We start from the raw sequence: 9796 nt of genomic DNA, 5'->3' as shown, positions 1-9796 counted from the left end.
CTAACAGAATGCTAGGTGGAGACAGTTAAGTTCTGCAAAGTTAGTAAATCTTAGTAGGGCAACCCGCTCTCTTACCGTCTAGGCTTTTGGTGCAGGAATGTTCATATTCTGCAGCCAAAAAAACAGCCCTTCTGCCCGTTAGATGACTTCTGCAGAGGGCTGCTAGTACGGCTTTATATACGATACACCCATGCGCATTTCACTTAAATCCTCCAATTTTGCCATCTGGTCCAACTGTTCACTCATCCATTATTTGGAGTTTTGAGTTGGTCAGTACAGGTGTCAATTGGATCATTCTTAATTTCTTATGTGCATCATGGACTTTTGGTTGGTTTTCTCCTGGTGAAGTGGAGCGGCTATCTACCTGGCACTAGCGCTGAAAAAGCAGGGTCATTTCTTTACAAGTCAGGACTTGATTGTTTTCGAGGATTTAAGTTAATTCTGAGATTCCAGACGGGTAACTGATCCCAGTGCTTTTAAGCCATTGATTCTGAAACATTTCCAATAACAGTACTTTGCTATATCTTTAAAACCAGTAATGTTTTTTTTGTTATCAAAGTACAAAGTGACAAAAGGATCAAGGAATGTTTACAGTCAATAAAAGTTGAAAAGAAAAATAACAAATCTAAATTGAATTTACATGTTTAATAGGGAAGACAAGCAGTATCAATGAGTATCATATACTGACATTGTACGTACAAGATATAGAAGGTGCAAATTAAATATTGTTTAGGGTGGGTGGGGGAGTAAAAGCATTTAACTCAATCCACATGTTGGCACGTGTTTAAAAGCTGGAGACGTGGTATGCTTGCTCAGACGTAGGCCTGGTGCCAAGGGTACCGTGGGTAGTACCCGTCGTAGTGATACTGCCACCATTGTGCCATCATCTGCCGACGCCGCTCATGCTGCTCTGGAAACGGGACGAGACGGAAAGTGCAGCGAAGACATGAACGGAGAAGAAACTCCTTTCAAGCTATACAAGCTGCATGGGTTGATAATATATCAAAACAAACATGCTGAGGCCTCCTATTCAGGCTGATGTCATTGTCGGTAACTCGCTGGGACGTAGCAAGTATTTATTTTCCTTTCTTTTCACTTCTTCCAGTTATTCATATCAATTACAGTTCTTTTCAAGTTCTTTATTACAACAGAATTCTTAATTTCCTCAATTGCAAAGGTTCATTTACGTTGTTTATTGTAATACTGCTTTGGCAGTACTATTATTGCATATGGTCATGCCAATAAAGCTTACTGAATTGAACTTCAGTATGCCGGGGCGCCTTGATCGGTCGGCTGTAGCATGTCATTTGAGTCCTCGGCCATTGATTCCTCTTGCAGATGGCAGATGTAAGGGGACTGTGGAGCACTTCAGCTGTTTAAGTCAAAAGGATCTCACCATCTCGCTCCTCCTCCCGATGGGTCTCGTACTCCTTTGCCTGCTCCTCGTAGTACTCCCTCCGGCGCTCAGTGGCGGCCAATTGTACTCTCTGCTCCGCTGCATGCAAACAGCACAGAGTCCGTTCACTCTTTGGAAATGCATAGAGGCTGCCTTTACCTGAGCCAGGCTCTGGGTGTCTTTACTATAGTGCTTAGGGTTAATTCAACTTTAACACCCATAATCTAAGCGAAATCTAGCCTAATACCCAGGTAAAGCATCGAATACACCAGAGAAAGACTGCTGTGGTTCATTCATTTCATTTTTGCCTATTAAATGCTTATTTTAGATTCAGTGGGTGTCTGACCAGTTTCTGTCACGTAAAAGCTGGATGTAGATAGCATGCTGAGCGTGACTGATAGTTTGCACATATTTGGGGTAAGTGTTTTCCTGTGTGTAGGCCAGAAGGAGAGCAGTATGTATAGGAGGTGTATAGCTAAGGCCAATGCAACTTCAGATCTATAATTCTACAATACAGAAATGGTTTCATGTATCCTCCAGTAAATATACCCCCTCTGGCTCTGCACCATAACACTGTCATTTCCTTTGGGAGTCTTCCAAAGCTCACAGACAGACTCAACTAATGCCAGCATAAAGAAAGCCGATTTCAGTGGGATTGCCAAGAGTAACACGAACGTATTTCTAAACTCCCATGATTTGAGTGCCTTCCAAATCAGTACTGAGCCCACTACGCATGATGCTTATAAAAAACGTGGACGTATAGTACATATAAAATGTATTAAAGTAATAAATATTATTCTAAAGTAAATGTATTTGTATTAACTACTGACTCCACTATCTTCAGTTTTACTTTCATCGTATAGAGTGTTGTGCTCTTCCGGAATAACCGTACAGTTGCCTACTGCATCATCTGTCGCTCCCTTTTACTCGCCACTCTCTTTCTGTGCAAACGGACGGGGGATAAGCGCATTCCTGGCTCTGCACGCGACTCTCTCGGCTCCAGCTGCTTTCTTGCTCCCATCCTGCAGACGCATCCCATAACATTTCCACACCTCAGCCACCGTGCTGGTAGGGTAAAGAGATGGCGCTCGGCCTCCTTGTTACTAAATAAGCATCTCAGCGTGGCTATCTTTACCAAGCCTGCTGCTGTTTTTGTGCGTTCACTTATTTTATCTATACTTACCATAATCAGCACTCACAAGGCTTCTGAATGCAACCTCAAACCACCTGCGCGCACAGCAATACAGATGCAATGGCCCTATAGTTTTACTGACTGACAGCGGAGATGTCTAAAACACTCCCTCGCTTAAGAAAACAAGCTTCTGCAACTTTGCCTCATACATATATTTAGTTGGCTGACCAAATTGGATCCAGCGTATTTAGCGACATCTGATCTGTGAGAACGAACCCTTACAGGTTTATGATCTATTAAACAACGCAGTGTCCTGCAGTGAGGTTAATGTTTATTTATTTATTTTTCACACAACAAATAAAAGCAGAATTATTCTGGTTAGTGCAATTCCAGAGCTTCACTGTTAGCCTATTGAAAGCCACTAACTGCTGTGTCAAATGCTTAAGGCATAAAAGTGCAAGTGTTAAAAAATCAGCCTTGAGTTTTTAGATTAATGGACAGGAACATTGCGCTAACGCTGGGAAAGGTTGAGGACCAATGAAGCTCACCATTATATTCATTTGCCGATTTGTAGGATCTTCGGCCACGACGTTTGAAGAAGTTAGAAGCGTCCGATGCTGTCCTGAAAACCTGTGCAGGTGATTCTACAGGATGAAGAAAAGTAAATACAAAACCATTTACAGGTAAGCTTTGAGATTGGGTGCATGTGTTTGTGTGTGTGTCAACTAACCTTGGGGTTTACTGACTTTTCCATCCTTGACTGCTGCACTTTCTACTTCAGACAGCACTGAGACAGAGAATTCTGTGAGTCAACATCTAACTGGACATACTGGCATCAGAATTCACAGATTATTATGTCTTTTGGGGAAAAAAACCTCCCTTATTAGAGTTTGATACGCTAAAAATAATATATATTTAAAAATATTACAAATAATTATTTTCAAAAGTTGAAAATCTGCACAATCAAATAAAAAACTGGCACTGTACCTAAATATAATAAATTAGCTTATACAATATAGGAAACAAAGTAATTTATACAATCTAGGAGACAATCTAGCAAACAAAAAATTAGTACTACAATCCTAGTGCTAGAAGCCACTTCATTCTTTCTCTCTGCATGCATGCACACTCATGCACAGATGCGCACAATCACAAATGAGGGACTCACCATTCAGGATCACCATGGTGGGCAGCAGGGTCAGGAGAACTATATGCACCCAGGCCATGGTTCAGGCAGTATGTGCAAAGAGCATTCTGCAGGAACTGTATCCACAGTCCTGGGACCTGGTGCAGGGGGCAAGAGGTGTGAGCAAGAGGAGGAGGAGGAAGAGGAGGAGAGATTGAAGGGGCGAGCTGGAATTTCACCCAGGAGAACACAGGAGGAGCAAGTGAGGTACTGAGAGAAAGAGTGTCAAAGCATTAGAGAGATGAAGCTCCACCAATACATCCCCGGCAGTAGGACACGGTGTGGATGTGTGAGTGTGTGCACACAAACCCTGTGCTCTCATAGTCCAGTATTAATTTAAAAGCTTTCAGTATGGTTTAATTAGATGACTCATCATTAGGTTAGGGTTTTCACAGTAGATCAGCTGTGTGCGTGTGTGTGCGCGCAAGATCTGTCTGAGATGAATTCCACATGTAGCCACTGGTCTCCTAGGAGATTTGCTATGCTGAATTTAACCGCTTAATGCAGTATATTTATCTATCAGCATGGCTCACCTACATCATACCGCCATTTATGTGGCTGACATCAGAGAATCCATTAGTGATGAGCAATAGTCTGAACTAATGACAGAGTGGCCACGATGCTATTTACATACTGATGATGAAATACAGCTTGTATGTAGTCAATGATACCATATCTTTCTCTCTCATAAAAATGTGTCCTAAAGGGTCTCTCCTTACATACCTAAATGTGCAGATCAATCGTGATATAATAAAACCCACAGCTAATTTTCAAGATTAACATGAGAACTCTAACTTGTATGTGTGTATAAGTGGGGCCCACTCAGTAGCATTTACAATTTTGCAGCATGTGACAGTCCCAGACTCTGAGGAACGGAAAGTATTTTCCTGCCCAAGAGCCAAGGACTGTATTTATATGCTTGTGTGTGTGTGTGTGTGTGTGTGTGTGTGTGTGTGTGTGTGTGTGTGTGTGTGTGTGTGTGTGTGTGTGTGTGTGCGCGTGCGCAGGCATGCAGGTGTCTTTATATGTGAAGTATGTCAGATTCCAGTAATTTTTCTAACAATGTTTCTATAGTTGGCATTCACACAGCACATATAAATAAAGGTAAAAGACTAAAAACAACAACAACCAAATTCCCCAGATGATCTCATTGTTACTGTTCATTCATACCACAGTGGTTTGTTAATTAACCAAATAAATGCCATTGCTGGGCTATTGATTTTTTTTCAACAGGCATCAAAATAAGCAAATGTTGGCCCTCCCTATTTATTTCTCATAAAGATGAAGGAATGGGTTGGACATTTTAAGCTTTAAGTTTTACAGACCGACCTCTAGGCTCTGTGACTGAATCTGAAGCTCTATATGATAAGCACTAGAAATGTTCCCCTGCAGATCATGACACTGTACTTGATACATAACGCACTGTGGTGTGCATGTTTGTCCATGTGCTTGCCTGTTTTCCTTGCTGTGTAAACGGGGTCTTTCTGCATGGATATCATCAGGTAGTTTCTTTGGTTTGTAGCCTGCACGAGGTAGATTGTCCAGGAAATGGTGTTTACCACAGCCTCAGTCATCTCCAATGCCAGTAAACTCTCACACACACACACACACACACACACACACACACACAGAGATATGTGAGCCTTAGCACAACAATGCGGCATGTGAAAGATCACTTCAAGAGAAAGATGGCTTTTTCAGAGATCCTCTTCCACACACTGGACTGCTTAGGCACAGGGACTGGTTTTCCCTGCTCCCAGTCAGACATCTACAGTCCTGCCTTACAACTGAACACCTTCTTCTCCTCTCAGAGCTGCTTAAAGGGCACTACGTTTATGTCCTGCTAGCAAAAATAAACAGTTGCAAATAGAACGCATTGCCAAATTCACACAATCACCTGCAATCTTTCTCTGTATTTCCCAGTTTGGGAGGTGTTTTAGTAGGTGTGGAGCTGATGTAAAAGAGGCAACCTGTCAGAGTGTATTATGTACTACCATTATAAGCCCTGAAATAGCATAATGACCAGTCTTAAGTTCTTAAGTGTTCCTTAAATGTATCAGATATCAATCATATTATGCTCTAAGACATGAAGATGTATATTAATGTGTGGAAAATTCGTTATTAAAACACTATATTCTTGCTCTATTTAGTTAAAACACAATCAGGAATCTAAATAACATGATTCAGGATTAGTTCAACTTGGTACCATACAAAGGCCCATTAAGGTGCAAAAATGGTAGATACATAAAACACAATAGCTTTCAGTGTATGTCAATATTACATTCAAAGGTAGGTAACATCCAAGTTAATTTATTTTTAGCATAATGACAAAACAACAAGCATGGAATAATTACTTTCAAATTATTAAAAATCTAAATAAAACAATAGTAGAATATCTAACATTTTTACAATTAACAGCCTTGTGTGAAGGCAACAGTGTGTAGACAAAATCAACTTTTGTTTAAACTGGCTTAGACCTCATTCCATTCCAACTGCAGGAAAAACATTCTCTTCTGTAGACTTAAAAGGAAACTAATTTGTCCTCATCCCCTTCCAAACATCAGTTCACCATTTTCAATGCCAGTGACTGCAGATAAAGCATGTTGACACAAACCACCTGATTACATTCTGATGCAATGTGTGCAATGTTAGTGAGGTAGTCTGGTAGGTCTTATTAAATATGGCATAGATAGAGGTGAATCTTAAGTAGACCATACCCTTTAAACATTTCTGGGTTTTAGAATAATAATATAGTGAATTACTTCTGTCACTAATTTATTGTTTTTACATACATGTCAGAATTATTTTGATGCTTTTATGCTTTATATTCAATTATTCGTATTTCTGTAAAGCACCATTGTGCTATACAAATGAACTCGCCTTGCCTTACTCTCTGTTCTATCTTCCAAAGTTCTCCCACGCTAGTCTGCCCTGCTGTTTACAGCTCTTCTGTGTCTTTTGTCTGGTCTGTGTTGAATATCATACAGTCCTATATCCTGGTCACAAATTAGAATCATGTGCTATTAAGTCAATTCAAACTGATCTAGTTATTTATCAGTGGCAGGCAAAAAACAGACTTGCAGGATATTTTACATCTGCTGATATGCTACACCATTACCCCATTATAATTAATATTATGGTTTATTATTTTAATTTATTAAAATACATGTTCTCAAAGACAACATTTCTGCACTGTTGAGTACCAGGCACCATGCCTGTGGGCCTAAGTGTCTGTTGTGACAGGCTCATGACGTGAGAACGGAGGATCACATTGATGTCCTCTCTCCCTGAACCAGGCGAGCCCTCAAAAACCAGGTGTCCTGTACATGTAGAGCACATACACACAAAGTGAGCTTACATCTGCAATGCATGGGCAATCCATGTTAACACAGTATAACTGCTGGTTATGTTACACACACGCACACATACATACCCACATGACCACAAACACGCATGTGTGCACACACACAGGGTCATAGTAAGAGGGGTTGAGGCAGCCAGAATCTTACCTGAAAGGAAACGGAGTTGTCCATTTTATATTTTTTGTATGCAAGCTCCTGCACTTCCTTACTGATGTTTTCCTGGGTAGTTCCCTCCACATCAATATAGTAGCAGTCAGCACTGGCATAGTGACAGGAGATGGCCTAAACATACACACACAAACATACACTGATTACTGGCTACACAGACTGCAATCTCTCACTTGTTGTAGTGACGTGTCCCAGAGCTTTTCACTCAGCTACAGTGCACCACCAAAATGGGATCATCCCTTTCCTTTCTAGACTGTCTGTTGAAAGGATTTAAATGTCCTGTATCAGTAACTACCTTCCGGAAACCTGGGGTTTTGTTCATCCCTGAGCCATGGATAAGCAAAGGGTGAAAAAACAAGGTGTCTCCTTTCTCCATCTCCACGTACACTCTGGCATGACTGGGCTCGAAGTTCTGAATGCCGTGGTACAGCTTGTTCACCCCACCCTGAGTGGAGAGGAGGACAGAAAAAGAAGCACGTTCTGATTCAGGAGGCAGCGCCGTTCGCATGGCAAAAAGCCTTGGCCATTCTCCTCAATCCTGGCAAGGGCTCCCTGCCCTCTCACCTCCCACTCCGGGTAGTCATGCTCGTGCAGGGTGCCCTTGTGCGAACCCGGCATTACAACCAGGCAGCCGTTTTGGCGGTCCACCTTCTCCATGGCTGTCCAGGCACACACAATGCGGTCAGCAGGTCGGAAAGGGAAGTAGTGCAGGTCCTGATGCATGGGGTGGCGAGAGGTCTTCTTCCCTGAGACAGAGCACATGCATGCACCTTTCATGCTGGTTCTGCATGACTACATGTCAGGTTGACTTCAAAAGCTTGATGAGGGTGTGCTTGTGTGTGTACCTGCATCAGGGGGCTTGTTGATGAGCATCGTGTGCATAGCCATGATGTTGGGTCCAGTGAAACACTCCACATATTTTAGAATCTGTTCTATGCACAATCAGAAACTGTTCTCGCCCCATTGTCCGTAAGGCATTTGCTGACCTGTCTCAGCATTTTGGCTGAGACACTGCACTCAAGCTTACAGAAAAGCACTTTAAAGCTTACAGTTTACACGTGTGTTGTGTGTGTGTGTGTGTGTGTTTGTTTACCTGGGGCAACATGCAGTACCGAAACAGCTCGGGGTCCTCCTGGAAGTCCTGAAGTTTCGACACGGCCTTCTCATCGTGGACGAACTCCGACTTAGCAATGGCTACATCTCTCATCACCAGCAAGCCAGGGATTCTTACATCTCGTCTACAGATACGCTCAAACTCTGCCCTGCAGGTACATGAACGCATACGTGCACAATTAAAATTAAAATATTTTAACATTTTAGAGAATATACTGCCACCTTGTGTTCACTTAATTTCTGAAATTTCTCAAATAATGATTTTAAAATTTCAGTCAAGATGTGTGGAAAGCATATTAATTAAAAAAGGTTTGTGCAACTGACATTTGTAAGAAATGGCTATTGGAGGTGCTGTCCTGCAAAAGTGCAATTCCAATTATCAGAATTTCAATGAACTGAAACTCACAGAACATACATATTACTCCTGTCCTGCAAAATTACATCTCAAATATTCCATTATTAAGAAAGTGTTGAGTCTCGTGTTTTGTAGTGAAGTCTTGCCTAAACTTATTTATGTCCTCTTCAGAAACAAGATTTTTAATGAGAATGAAGCCATTTTCTTCATAAGAAATTCTCTGTTCTGGGCTCAAGACATCTGTGTCTAAGGTGTACCTGCACACAAACAGCCACATATCTTTAGAAATACAAGTGTCACATCATAAGAGGGTAAAAAGCCAAAGTTGTGCACTTAGCAAGAGAACACCAACATTTCAGAATACGACATTGAGCAAAAAAAACCCAAACCAAAACTTGTGCACTTACCGAAGCGCTTGAATGGGATATGACGCATTCAGTGAGGAGGTAAAGGCTGTGCCCTTTGTATTAATTAAGAAAAAAGGAATACTGTACGATGACTAAAATAATTTCCTAGCGAGTTAAAACGGGTCTATATTTATGAGTCGACAGTTAATAAACTGTCACTAAACAAGACTAGGAAGAATACTAGCTGTCTGATCTACAGCAACATCTATTTTTCTAGCGTCATAGGCCTCCTAAGGCCTCGGACTAGCGTGCGAATTTTACTCCGCAGCGCGCACCAAAAACATCCTGAGCAGCGGCGCCTCAGCGCTCCCTCCAAAACGCTTAAAGTAAATCTGCTTAAATCTGCTCAGCGTAATTGTAAAAGGATACAACAGCACTGTTGGGCCGGCCCAGATGATTCAGGACAATTTTCAATCGGTCTGCCGCTCGTCGAGACATAATAAAAAACAACCAAAAAATCCTTTAAATGACTGTGGTGATCTTGTTACGAACAGCGTTTTCTTTCCAGCGACACAGCTAGCTAGTCTATTGACACTTGCCCCAGATGCACGCATTCTGATAAAAAATAAATAAATAAATTATATATATATATATATATATATATATATATATATATATATATATATATATATATATATATATATTTAGAACCTTTAATTATTAAAGTGTTATCAATT

General features: G+C 41.2%; 2 protein-coding genes across 3 annotated transcripts; both read right to left on the bottom strand.

Annotated features, from left to right (window-relative positions):
* Window positions 1-626: 626 nt before the first annotated feature.
* ucmaa (upper zone of growth plate and cartilage matrix associated a) lies at window positions 627-5901 on the bottom strand. 2 transcript variants are annotated; one of them, XM_027032083.2, is made up of 6 exons: window positions 5168-5901; window positions 3697-3812; window positions 3259-3315; window positions 3077-3172; window positions 1397-1495; window positions 627-910 (listed from the first exon to the last, which is right to left on the bottom strand). In XM_027032083.2, exons 2-6 carry the CDS (start codon window positions 3752-3754, stop codon window positions 813-815), a joined length of 408 nt encoding a protein of 135 aa, XP_026887884.1. In that variant the 5' UTR covers window positions 3755-3812; window positions 5168-5901; the 3' UTR covers window positions 627-812. The 2 variants fall into 2 exon arrangements, 1 of the variants encoding a protein (XP_026887884.1); XR_003412203.2 differs by having other exon boundaries at window positions 820-910; window positions 1253-1495.
* A 145-nt stretch (window positions 5902-6046) lies between these two features.
* Window positions 6047-9663, bottom strand: phyh (phytanoyl-CoA 2-hydroxylase). The gene is made up of 9 exons (XM_027032080.2): window positions 9489-9663; window positions 9120-9172; window positions 8859-8969; window positions 8338-8506; window positions 8090-8171; window positions 7809-7990; window positions 7540-7689; window positions 7224-7358; window positions 6047-7034 (listed from the first exon to the last, which is right to left on the bottom strand). The coding sequence occupies exons 1-9, from the start codon at window positions 9555-9557 to the stop codon at window positions 6981-6983; spliced, it is 1005 nt and encodes a 334-aa protein (XP_026887881.1). The 5' UTR covers window positions 9558-9663; the 3' UTR covers window positions 6047-6980.
* Window positions 9664-9796: the final 133 nt, after the last annotated feature.

Source organism: Electrophorus electricus, chromosome 7, assembly GCF_013358815.1.
Source record: "Electrophorus electricus isolate fEleEle1 chromosome 7, fEleEle1.pri, whole genome shotgun sequence".
NCBI classification, from domain to species: domain Eukaryota; kingdom Metazoa; phylum Chordata; class Actinopteri; order Gymnotiformes; family Gymnotidae; genus Electrophorus; species Electrophorus electricus.
Note: the sequence above shows the minus strand (reverse complement) of the source record. Positions and strands in the feature narration are given on the sequence as shown.

Bases quoted from the DNA above. Each gene is read 5' to 3' on its own strand.
- ucmaa (XM_027032083.2), bottom strand. From the start codon at position 3,754: ATGGCCTGGGTGCATATAGTTCTCCTGACCCTGCTGCCCACCATGGTG. The intron at 3,173-3,258 runs GTTAGTTGACAC...TTCATCCTGTAG, and splicing joins AAAAGTCAGTAAACCCCAAG to AATCACCTGCACAGGTTTTC. The intron at 911-1,396 runs GTGAGATCCTTT...TCCCGTTTCCAG, and splicing joins TCGGGAGGAGGAGCGAGATG to AGCAGCATGAGCGGCGTCGG.
- phyh (XM_027032080.2), bottom strand. From the start codon at position 9,557: ATGTCTCGACGAGCGGCAGACCGATTGAAAATTGTCCTGAATCATCTG. The intron at 7,690-7,808 runs GTGAGAGGGCAG...CTCTCCACTCAG, and splicing joins ATGACTACCCGGAGTGGGAG to GGTGGGGTGAACAAGCTGTA. The intron at 7,359-7,539 runs GTAGTTACTGAT...GTGTATGTTTAG, and splicing joins AAACCCCAGGTTTCCGGAAG to GCCATCTCCTGTCACTATGC.